Source organism: Pituophis catenifer, unplaced genomic scaffold (assembly GCF_029215685.1).
Source record: "Pituophis catenifer annectens isolate HBS135680 unplaced genomic scaffold, rPitCat1.0.hap2 SCAF_1, whole genome shotgun sequence".
NCBI classification, from domain to species: Eukaryota; Metazoa; Chordata; class Lepidosauria; order Squamata; family Colubridae; genus Pituophis; species Pituophis catenifer.
In genome coordinates, this window is record NW_027256881.1 from 214,598,901 (window position 1) to 214,611,420 (window position 12,520).

Below are 12,520 nucleotides of genomic sequence, written 5' to 3' on the forward strand. Positions count from 1 at the left end.
TGAATTTGTAGATATAACAGCAGCCAATAAGGTGGTTTGCTTGACAAAACTGTCCATAATAGTTTCATATTGATAGACTGAAATGGGGCTGCCTACCTAACCTTTAGAAACTGGAGGTGGTGAAGATGGAAGAAACAGTACAACCAGTGCCATCTGGATGCAATCGTCACTTGGAGTGCTTTGGCTGATAGTTTTTGTTACCACTACATCAACCCATTTCTTTCCTGTTTATAAAAGTAAATCTTGGACGTTTTCAATAGTTATCTTTGATAGTGTCAGTTAGTAAATCATATTGATGACTCCTGTTATGTGTTGAATAAAAGCAGGTAATTATGTTGTTGTGCATTTGGATGGGAAGAAACCTCTAAGAATACAAGATGGGATGGGATTCTGCACATCAGAGAAAGAATTCATCGGGATATGCCTAAAGTGAATCTTTAGAGTGCAGTAATTATGTGATGAAAAACAACTTGGTGCAGTGGTTAAAGCATATATAAGTTCTGAAACCAGGAAACTCTAAGATCTTATACTGCCTTAGGCACAAAGCCAGCTGGATGACCTTGAGCCAATCACTTTCTCTCAGCCCTGAGAAGGAGGTAATGAAAAATCTTGCCAAGAAAACTTGCAAGGACTTTTAATGAAAGAAAAAAAAAATGTAAAACAGGAATAGAATTACCATATAATGCTTTCTGTTGTTGGTTAATTGTAGTATGCTATAAGAATCAATATATTTTCTCTCAAATATTTTTCAAAATTAAGAACCTTCCAATTACATAATTGTATTTGCCAGTGTACTATAATTATTTACTCTCATCTCTGGGAAATGAAAATGGGCTTTCCACCATTTTTATGTATGTTCTGATACTTATACAGTTTTTATTTCTCTAGGTAGTTCATAACACAGCTGTTCCTAATGCATTAGCAGTTGACTGGGTTGGAAAGAATCTCTATTGGTCTGACACAGAAAAAAGGATGATTGAAGTTTCCAAAATCAATGGCTTATATCCCACTGTTCTTGTGAGCAAAAGGGTGAAGTTCCCTAGAGATCTCTCTTTAGATCCTCAAATTGGGTATGGAGTTATCATACAAATTAATAGTGCAATTGATTGTTTCTGGTTTGAGGAATGTTTATAAGGAAGCATATCCTTCTCAACAAGAATAATGTTTAAAGGGAAACATTTTTGAAGTTAATGTAGCTAAAATGAAAGATAATGGAAATAATTGTTATATTTAATATTTGAAAATTTCAGGTTGTCCCCAAATAATAATGACAAATTTGTCCAGCATAAATTTGAGCAATAATGTCTGACAGCTAATAACAGGTGAATTAATTCAGTTGAATGGATTTTTTAATATTATTTAAAAGCCATTAACTGCTATACCTCTCCATTGAAGTTTCATGTGACTGTGGATTATATATAGGTATCCGATGGAAACAGTAGTAGGTTTCAATTTCAGTCGCTACGGGTTTGCTTGCGGGCAGGTGCACGCTCATGCGTGCGTGCAACGCTTCTGTGCATGTGCAAAGAGGTCCAGGCAGGTGGCGGAGCCTCCCACCACCGCTGCTACCAGTTCGCCTGATCCGGGGCGAACCGGTAGTAACCTACCACTGAATGGAAATCACAATGTCAAATAATACTATTTACATGACATCATACAAATGGCATGAATTATATGCAATATAATTGTAATGCAAAATGATATGTATGTAATTCATATTGATAATGTCAAAATACATGTGATATCCCTTGTCCCTTTCAGTTACCCATTATTTTATTAGCTGTTCTATAGAAGTACAGTATGACAGGCGAAAGCCTGGAAATTTGAGAATGAAAGAATGGTCACCTCAAAGAAGTAGTGCTTATAAATATTTGTTGAATTCATTTTTCATAAGATTGAAATCTAAACTCAAGACACCTTCTTGACCAATGTTCCTCATTCATTTGGTCCCTTCCCAGATGTTTGATGAAGATGAACCAGCAAAACCTTAATCAATATCCTTTTGTTTTAGACCTTCAGTTGTATACTGAAGCACTGTGACTAATATAATTTTGTTCATGTGATCTCTTAATTATGTTGATTGCCTTTTTTCTGACCAATACTTTATTAATATATTAATAACAATCCAAAACTATACATTATATTCTATTATGGAAAGTGCATAGAACATTGGCAACCCAGGAAGATCTAATAGTACTCATGAGAAATTTATATACAAGTCAGAAGCCACAGTATGGACAGAACATAGTGAAACAGACAAACTCCAGGTTGACAAAGGAATGAGACAAAATTGTATTGTCTCTCCTTATTTATTCAACCTATATGTTGTAATATATATATATATATTAAATGTAGCAATATTGGAAGATGAACGTAGTATAAAACTGCAAGAAGAAGCATCAATAACCTGAGTTATGTTGATTCATATTTTGAACAACAAATTATTTTGTTGATATCCCATTTATGTAAGACTGGGGGCATCATATATTAACATAAATGAAATATGTAGGAGAATTATATTGCACTTTCTATTTCCACCTATACCTTCCTTTCCCTTAAACCTAGGGTAGCCCACAAAGGATGCAGAATATTTTCAATATCACAGAACACACTGAAAGTGTGTGACCATTTTTTAAAAAAATATTTATTTTATTAAATTCATATGCCATCAATCTCACAGTTTGAAGTGACTCTGAGAGGCTTGCAATGTAACAAAACATACAAATATAAAAATAATTATAAAATGAAAACAGATTTTCTTGGGTAGGAAGGGGTTAATACATGTTATAAGAATTGTGGAAAGTTGAGATATCTTTAAAATCAATATTTAAAGGGCAAAGCATGGCTAATTATTGAGCCACAACAGAAAATGGCTTGGGTGGCATTATTTGAGAATGTTTTGCTCAGTGAAAAAAAAAAATGACGGATGAGGGATATATTGGCTTATGGTTTACAGATCCTATGCCATTTTTTAATTCCAAATATTTTTTTCCATTCAGTGCTGAACATTGTAAATTAATTTGCACAGAGAAGGTTTTGATTTAATGAACTATCATAAGAAAAGATACAGGAGAGAATGGGATATTTTAAAAAATTCAATCCATTGTACCCTTTTTTTGCCATTGTAAGATCATATTATCTCTTGCTTTATGGGAGAATGTGTGAAGTCAATTCAGTAAAAGAAACATAACTCAAACCTTAAGGTTTTGACCAACATTAAATAAATTATCAACTCTTTTGAGAGAGAATAGAGTCTGTGAGTTCTGAATTAGCAGAATTTATCAACTTAGCTCATCGATAGTGAACAATATGATACTTAAAAACAAAGTATCACATTGTGATACATACAACTTTATAAATTGTAACATTTCCAATTATACTGTTAGTATAATTATTTATATAGTAACACCATATTTATGAATTTTGTTTCCTAGTTATTTGTATTGGATTGATTGCTGTGAATATCCTCATATTGGTCGAGTTGGCATGGATGGCTCTAATCAGACAGTTGTTATAGAAACACAGATATCTAGACCCATGGCTCTTACAATAGACTATGTCAACAGAAGATTATACTGGGCTGATGAAAATCATATTGAATTTGCTAATATGGATGGCACCCGCAGAAATAAAGGTTAGTTACATTACAAGAAACAAACTATTACAGCCTGTTTTTTGCCAAATTTGTTCTTTTCAGAAAAGTATTCTTTTATAACTTACATTTTTCTAAAAAAAATGTAAATTCCTAAAGGCAGATCCCATAGACAATTTACTCCATAAATTACATTAAAAGGTCAAATTGCTTGTCATTTTCTTCTAAACCCTTCCTTACTTGTTTAATTTTTGGACATTCCTGTACATGAATATTTTGTGTGAAAAAATAAATAATAACACACATTGTGTTTGGCCTATGAGGCTTGACTTTTGATACACACTGTATATGAAGAAGCTAAGGACAATGTATATGCATAGTATGAAAAGCACTTGCTTTTCTAACAATGTTATTCATTCTCATAGTTTTTGCCAGTTAATTGATGCTTTCATTTAAGCTTGGCATCATTTGAAAGTGATATATTTACATGGAATTAGTTAATCAGTAAAACTTCATTTCAACTTATGCTATTCATGTCATATGTCAGAATTCTGCATTTAAATAATACCAGTTTATTCCTTTGGCACTAAATTGACACATTAGCAACTGTATAAAAATAAGGACAAGGGAAAGAGAGAGAAGCCTTGATTGTTTATGTAATACAGATCTGTGGGATGACACAAAGGGGAATATTGGATTCAGTGATTGACTGGTCATCCTACAAATCACATTACCATCGGTTGTCCCAATCCCATGGTATGATTTTATGAGATAAATCTTTAGTTTTAACATTAATTCCACCTCTGTGTCTTCAAATAACTTAACCTGAGTACTTGCACTACTAAATTTTATGAGCTGTTGACAGCTGTCTGGTTTAACAACTGATTTCATTTTTCTGAAAAAAGAATATTTCCTGTTCAATAACGTGTGCATATTCATAACATAATTCCTTATGAAAAAAATGCCTTTAATTGTAGACAGAGTTTGAATTTGATAATGATTTTTAAAGTTTTAAATTGCTTGGCCTAGAAAACTGGGGGGATTATTGTTTTCGTGAGGATATCTAAAATTGGGGGTATTTTCAACAGAAATTATTCCATTCATACAATAACACAATAGAATAGCTGTTATCACCTTGCTGCCCAGGATTGTCTGCTCTAATTTCTGCCAATTTCTCTCTCTCTCTCTTGAGAGACAATGTTTTAAAATATATCCTCCACAGATTTTGCTGAATTTGACGTTCTGTATTTGCACTGTGATTTTGTAATAGTTTAGTGAGAGTTCTTCTTAGTTTACATCACTTGAGTGTCTGTTTTAACGTATTGTCAGATTTTCATAATTCTTTATCCTCAGAAGATAGAGGAAACTTAGGAATTGTAGAAGGAAATATAGATTGAAAATATATAAAGAAGAAATGCAGGCAGGATGATTGACTAGGTTAGAATGATAATTCAGCAAATGGAGAAAGTGTCACAAAGTATTCAGTAAAGAGAAAAATGAAAGACAAACAACTGTTAAAAGACTTTCCAAAGAAGGCAGAAACTAAAAGACACATAACCTGTTAAACAAGATAAATAGTGATTATGCAGCAACTTCAGACATAACAGCCAGGCCTCCAAAGATGGTACTTTTAGGTTAGGTTTTGCAATAAAAAATATTCTAACTATAAGTCTTTCTCAAAATTCAACATTAATGTTACTATGTTCTATTGCAGTCCCTAATCAACATGTCCTAGGGGTAATTGCTCTAACATTATTTGAAGACTATATATACTGGACAGATGGAAAAACAAAAACTGTCAATCGTGCCCACAAGGTTTCTGGAGCAGATAAAGTAGCCCTGATTAACTCATGGCATGCCATAACTGATATTCAGGTTTATCATTCATTTAGGCAACCTAATGGTAAGAATTGATTTTTTAAATCACATATTAATTCAAGCAAATGCTTCTTCCTCTGTTACCAGACTTTTTACTCAATTCTGCTTAGCAATAACCACGAACTATTTAGAGTGTTTAAGATTGTTAGAGAAGTAAAATACACACTAGAGAACTGGCTATTCTTCAAAAAAGAGCCTGGATAGCTCAACAGACAGAACTCTGTAATTTAATACCAACTTTCTGCAATTAAAGTAAGATCGAATCTCGCCAGGCTCAGGGTTGACTCAGCCTTCCATCCTTTCTAAGGTAGGTAAATTGAGGACCCAGTTTGTGGGGGCAATAAGCTGACTATGTATAAATATACAAAAGTATGAAAACTATTGCTTAACGCATTGTAAGCCGCCCTGAGTCTCCGGAGAAGGGCGGCATATAAATCAAATTAAAAAAAAATACCTTTTATGATTTAATAGGGTGAATCAGATACAGTTTTTAATAACTTACTGAGCTTCCTCCATTCTCCCTGGTTCTTCTAACATTGTTGATAGAAATGAATACAGCATTTTTAATATTGGTATAATGATCAGATTCTTCTTGGGTCAAAAACATCTTCCAAATCATATTTACTGGACAACTAGAAATGTACTGAGGACTAGAATTCACCTTAACTCAAATTTAGAACTTCCTTTAGCTCTATTCATACAATATATTCTGTGCAGAATTCAACATGAGTAATGAATGTTGTCTTTCCCTTTTTATTATACCAACAAAGCCAATCTTCAAAAGTAAAGACATATTTTCTGGAGCACGGAGACTTTGCATGCAGTGTATAAGCTTTCACAGGAGATGGAAGCTTACACATAACAATGTGTGCACTGCAGAAATTCTCAGTATTTCCATGGATGTTTCAGTGGGACATAAACACAAAAAAGGAGCTGTGTACACACTCTACGTTATTTGAGTAGAGTGTGCACTCAGCTCCTTTTTTGTGTTTATGTGTGAAGATATCTGAACACAGCTGTTATTATTAGTCAATTGTCTGAATTAGTTTTATAGAATATAAAATGTTTTTATGTCATACAAACTATTTTTTATAGAAAAGTAGTAACAATTCAGTTTTTATAATTTATTATTCTTACTTATCTTTTAAAATAATATTTCTAAAATGTACGTATCAAACATGTTAGAGGAATCTTTAAACTGGAAAATATTACAGCTTTAGAATTAGTCTTCATTTGAGTTTTATGGGCATGTTTTAATTGTTATTTGTTTGTATTTCTAGTGGCTAAACATACATGTACATTAAATAATGGTGGCTGTAGTCATCTGTGCCTTCTTGCCCCAAACAAAACTCACACTTGTGCCTGTCCGACCAATTTTTACCTCGCAGCAGATAATAAGACCTGCTTATCAAATTGCACAGCCAGTCAAGTATGTATATTGTTTCGAATGGAAGATTTTAAAAATACTTTCAGTATCTCATTTTAAGTACATTGACATATTTTGAGATATATGTCACTTCTAAAAAAATTGTAACACTATACTATATATTTAATTCTCAGAAGTATATTATTGTAGCATATACAGTAGATTTATATGTTTGGAAGAATGAGTTTTAAAAGTTGCTTATAATAATTAAAATCACATTTCAAAGTATATCAGATTCCAGTTACTGCCTTTTTATTCTACTTATAATATATATAGACAGACACACAGATCTTTGTATATCTATTTTAAAAAAAAATTAATTACACTTTTTTCTTTTAGTTCCGCTGCAGGACTGACAAATGTATTCCATTTTGGTGGAAATGTGACACTGTCGATGATTGTGGAGATGGATCAGATGAACCTGAAGAATGTCGTAAGTATAAATGAATATAATATTTTAGGAATACTATTCTTCAGACTTATCAATCATATTGTAAAAGTGATAAAGATAGAACTGCTGAAAATGATTTTTTTCATACTATATATTACATTTGAAAATGAAGAATATTACTGCATAATTAAAAAATATACAGTACCTTAACTCTTTCAATGATCATACTTTTTCTAAGTGTAGGGGTTTCAATTGAACTTCAAAAATTAGATTTTTTTACTACCCCTTTATATGTATTAAATCTGCAATTAATAATATAAAACAGATATATTAGGCTTGGATGGTTGCTATCCATATTCTATAGTGTGGCAGAAATATGATTAAATCAGCTGACGATTAGATAATTTCACAATGTTCTCCTTTCAGCATTCAGAAGTGTGAAGTAAATGATGCTGTCAGAAAGCAACAAGCAACATCTGTCATAATGTTTATTTATTTGTACATTGATGTTTCATTTACATCTAAAGTGATATACATAGTTTGTCATCCAAACTTTTTCACACAGCAACAACATAAAACAGGTCATGTCTATCTATGGAGATTCTCAGTCATCCAGATCATGGTTGTCCCAAAGATGCTTTTTCCAAAATGCAACTGGACTTTTTCCTTGAAAACATTTTGCTTCTCATCCAAGAAGTTTCTTCAGTTTAACAGGTCCAAAATCAGGACTAGATATAAAGATTGCATCACAATTAAATTCAGATTTTCTATCTTTAGTCATACTCAAGCAGTATTAGGCTGCACTAACTGTGTTAGGACAGATTTGCTAGAACTTTAAGTCACCCTTATTCAACAGAAACTTCCAGAATGTTAGCCAAATACAAATAAATATATTGAGATTACATTTTGTTGCCAGATAGATGAATTTCATGAATTATTTTGAAGCAAGTAAAGAATGTTCTCAAAGAAATAGGAACCCAAAACAAGGATACCCTTTATTTTATATTTTATCGCAGAAATGTTTTGGGAAAAATAAAAATTTCCATCTATACTAATGCTGATAAAATACATAACATAAACAAAGAGAAATAGTTATGCTTTTTAAGAGTTTGTCTCAGCAGGTATTAGAACAATTAAACTTTTTGATTCCTGTCATTTTATGCCTCTTTAAAAGAACAGCAATTTGCTTTTGGAAGACAATATCTATATCCTCTTTGGCATAGATGGGATGATAGACATTTACAAGAGCATTACTTTTATTTGTTTATTTTAATCCTAATAGTCTCTATAGCATTGTGAGACTCATTCATTTGGATGTATGAACAACATGATTTTTCCTGTTTTTGTTTATTTTTATCATATTTCCTTCATCTATATTTCAGTCATGAGAGTCATCCTATCAGGGCTCCATTATGTCTTTTACATTAAATGATATGAATTTAGACTCATCTGGTTTATTTCCCTGAACATTTTACTCAAAGTATTACAGTATTCACAAGAAAAGCCATGAAATATATTGACCAATTCTTTCAGATTTTACTGTGTAGAAATTTTTAATTGAGATCCTTCCTTCAGTATTTTCATTTCCACTTCCTCCCCCTCCCTTCTCTCCAAGCCCCCTAAACATTCTTTATACAGCTTTTCTAATGAAGCTCTTCACATTTCGATCAAATACATTTTCATAAGTTCTTGCGAGATGCCAGTCAATCTATCGTGTAGGTAATTCAGATGATTGTCTCAGAAAATAAAATCTCTTCGATACAATTTGAAAGTTAGAAATTGATCTGCTATATTCAACTTTCTTCTTCTGTGGACTAGAAAATGAATAAGAATACTAGCTAAGGACCCCACAGTTTTAATATTTTTTTCCTGAGATTTTTTTTTTCAAAATCTATAGTGCTGTGGTTGAATCACTTCTCTGCAATATTCTATGTCCCATGTGTATTAGCAGAAAAGCACTTGCTAACTTGGAAGGCATTCTGTTATATCTTGATCCTTGGCCCTAAAAGACAATAAACTAATAGATTTATGTCAGCATGTATTTGTTTCAGTTGCTGATACTAGTTAACTATCAGCTACATTGACTTTTCTGTTTTTCTTCTTATACGGTAACAGTTGCATTATGTATGCTGTTAGGGATCTACTCTCTTACAGTGCTTCTTTTTCCTTTTTTTGAACACTCAGAGCCCATTTTCTTTGAAAGTTTTTTTTTTCTCTGTTTTTCTCTGAAAACTATTTCTGAGTTCCAGTGAGGCAGAACATGATTTGTGTCTCTTACTTCTGATCTTTACTCTCATCCATTGGGCTTACTCCTCCATTTGATAGTCTTCCTAATGGAGAGTTTCTTTCACTATCAGGTTCTATTGTAATGCTTCCTTTCTTTGAACTGATAAAGCTTTCTCCTTTCTTATCAGTTGAAGTGTGGCCATTGAGTGTAGGCTAATTTTCTGGCTTTTTTTCAGGACTCTTTCAGGTTTGCAAGTTCTTTTCAGGCAGAAAGACAAACATTCTATAAACATTGCACATCTCAGATTCCTATTAATTCCTCTTCTCTTTTACTTTTTAGAATACATCAGTAGAAAGGCTTTCATTTTATTTTATTTTTCTCTTGTTCTCTTTTCCAACTCTTGACTAATAGAAGAAAGGTATCCCCTAAAAACTGCTTTCATTCTCCATATACAATTTTTCAGTTCCTCAAATGTCTCTGCCTTAAATTGCTTTCAAAGTTTATGCTTACTTGACACAAAGCAGTCACTTAACTACCCAGACATAGTACATTGGACAATCAGCAGCTTTCAAGATATGTTGTACCTGCTACAATTATGAACTATATAGGAGATTGACTTTCTAGCCCTCTCAGTTGAGCAAGCAGCCATTCAGAACACATGGCTGTTTGTGGTTGTTGTTTCACTCTCTTGGAAGGTTCGTCTTAGCTCTTCCTGTTCAGTTATTCAATAAACTCATTCCCTGAGACCTAGCTGCCTTATGTTCTTCAGCAAGAAGTCAATAGTCTCAGGTCACATCCTTTTCAAATTAGGCAATTACTAAGCAGCTCTGCTGATCTCCCATTCCCCATTCCCTGAAAACAGTTAAGTGGGAAGGATACTCAAGAGGGTGGGAATTTCCCCTGCTAAAATAAACAATAAGATATAGCTTAGTGTGTGCATCAATCCTCAGGGAGAGGAGAAAATGTATTTTTACACAACAGATACAAAATGCATCTCAATACTCATCATCCTTACTATAATTTAAATTCAAGGTAAGAGGTGGCCTCTTTTATTCAAATCTAGATTACATGGGGGGAAACTAGGTGCTCTTAATTACCTTTTGCTATTAATGCTTCAGAGGTATTGAAAAGGAAAACTGTTTCAAGTCACGACAAATGAATGCTTCTTAATTAGACAGTTATCAGTCATGAGATTACTATTATGAGACTACTCATGAACTTAAGTTGATTTAGAAAAAGATCTACAGATCCATTCCGCAGGAAAACAATAACAAACGGCAACAAACATTCGGTATCAGTTTAGTATATAAATTATATCTTTTGTTTATTTATGTTAGGCAGTTTTGGAATTGTTAACAGTTCAAAATAATTCAGTATAAATGAGAATTCCTAGATTGTATATTATATTAAAACATATACTAAAAAACTTTGTTCATAGCAGTAAAATTTCAGGGTAAATAAGTATATGATTATATCCTCTAATAAGGATATTAAGCCCAAAAGGTGGCTCTTTGAAATATTGATCATTATACACATAGAAGTAAAAACCATAGTACAATGTAGTTAAATACAATAGACTTATAAGCACTTTGCTGAGGAGGAATGTCAACAAATATACAGGTAATCCTCAACTTTTTACTACATTTGGGACCCCAAACTCAATCATTGAACAAAGTGATAATTGAGTGAGATATCACATGATTGCTTTGCTCAATGACTGTGATCCTGGCATCCCTGGTTGTAGTGGTTAAGCATTTCTCAGCCAAGAGGGAGAGATAAGATAAGATAAGATAACACCTAATTTGTTGGCAGAGAAGATTGCAAATGGCAGTCACAGGTTTATGAGGTGCTTGGAAACTGGCTGTAACTATGAACAGGTTGCCAAGCACTCAGATGATGATGGTGTGGTATGTGTGATATTTTGCAATGATCAAAAGTGTTTTATGAAGCATCCTTTCCAAGGCCTTCATTAAGCAAATGACTGTAAATCACAGACTACCTGTAGAAATTTTTTGATACATTTTACATATTGCCTTTATAGCAAATCAGATAAAAGAAAGCATATGTGCTACTGATGAGAAACAGAGCTTTTTTTTTTTGGATTTAGTTTATTGTGTTTAAAGATTAGATCTTTTTTGTGTCATGCTCACCTCCTAATCATATATGGAAACATCAACCATTTGCTATGTTTTTTTCTCTCCTAGGAATATATTTATTTATTTATGCTTTTTTTTGTACTTCGTCTTCAATTCATACCTCTGGGATTTCACAGTTGTTTCCCACAGTTGTTCAAGCTTAGTTTTTTTAAGATCAGCAAAGGTCAGCTAGGTGGAAAAGGTATACAGTAAATGTAACTTATGCTGATAATATAGGTAAAGTCATTTTATTCAGTATAGTAAGGAGATGATTGATTAAACTATCTAGAAATATAACACTGTACACACATTACACTATGTTTTTTGATACTGTATTTCTATATGATTAAAAATGACTGTGTCTTAGAAGAGAACGTTATCATTAATTAGGCTGCAGAAAGGGATACTTCTGAATCTTTATCGATTCTTACCATATATGATTTAATTGCCTTTCTTCATTGCATAGAATTTCTGTGAATGTTAGAATAACTCCTATTGCACTTTATTACCAACATATGTAGTATTCAAAGCCTCCCTTTCTTTTTTCAGCTGAATTTAAATGTCAACCAGGGCGTTTTCAGTGTGGAACTGGTCTCTGTGTTTTACCAGCTTTTATATGTGATGGGGAAAATGATTGTGGAGATAGCTCAGATGAACTTAATTGTGGTGAGTCATTATATGATTGATATAAGAGAAAAAAATCTTGGACATCTGAGAAAATATTGTTCACTGTTCTCCTGTATATGTGTTGAAAACATTCCTTTACATATATTCCTATATGTAATATGCAGGGGACAATTTAACCTTCAGGAGAATTGTGCTTGTGTGGAAGAAATTTTGATCAGAAATGTTTACAGGTTTGAGTGTATAC

The 12,520-nt window shown here is 32.7% G+C and overlaps 1 protein-coding gene across 1 annotated transcript in view; it reads left to right on the forward strand.

The window, feature by feature from the left end:
* The window catches only part of LRP1B (LDL receptor related protein 1B), a 989,801-nt gene that overhangs the window by 896,811 nt on the left and 80,470 nt on the right, over positions 1 to 12,520 (forward strand). The window contains exons 59-64 of the mRNA XM_070957016.1: positions 889 to 1,070; positions 3,435 to 3,634; positions 5,307 to 5,495; positions 6,751 to 6,899; positions 7,236 to 7,329; positions 12,199 to 12,315. Of these exons, the coding sequence (XP_070813117.1) occupies positions 889 to 1,070; positions 3,435 to 3,634; positions 5,307 to 5,495; positions 6,751 to 6,899; positions 7,236 to 7,329; positions 12,199 to 12,315 (931 nt within the window). The remainder of the gene's footprint in view (positions 1 to 888; positions 1,071 to 3,434; positions 3,635 to 5,306; positions 5,496 to 6,750; positions 6,900 to 7,235; positions 7,330 to 12,198; positions 12,316 to 12,520) is intronic.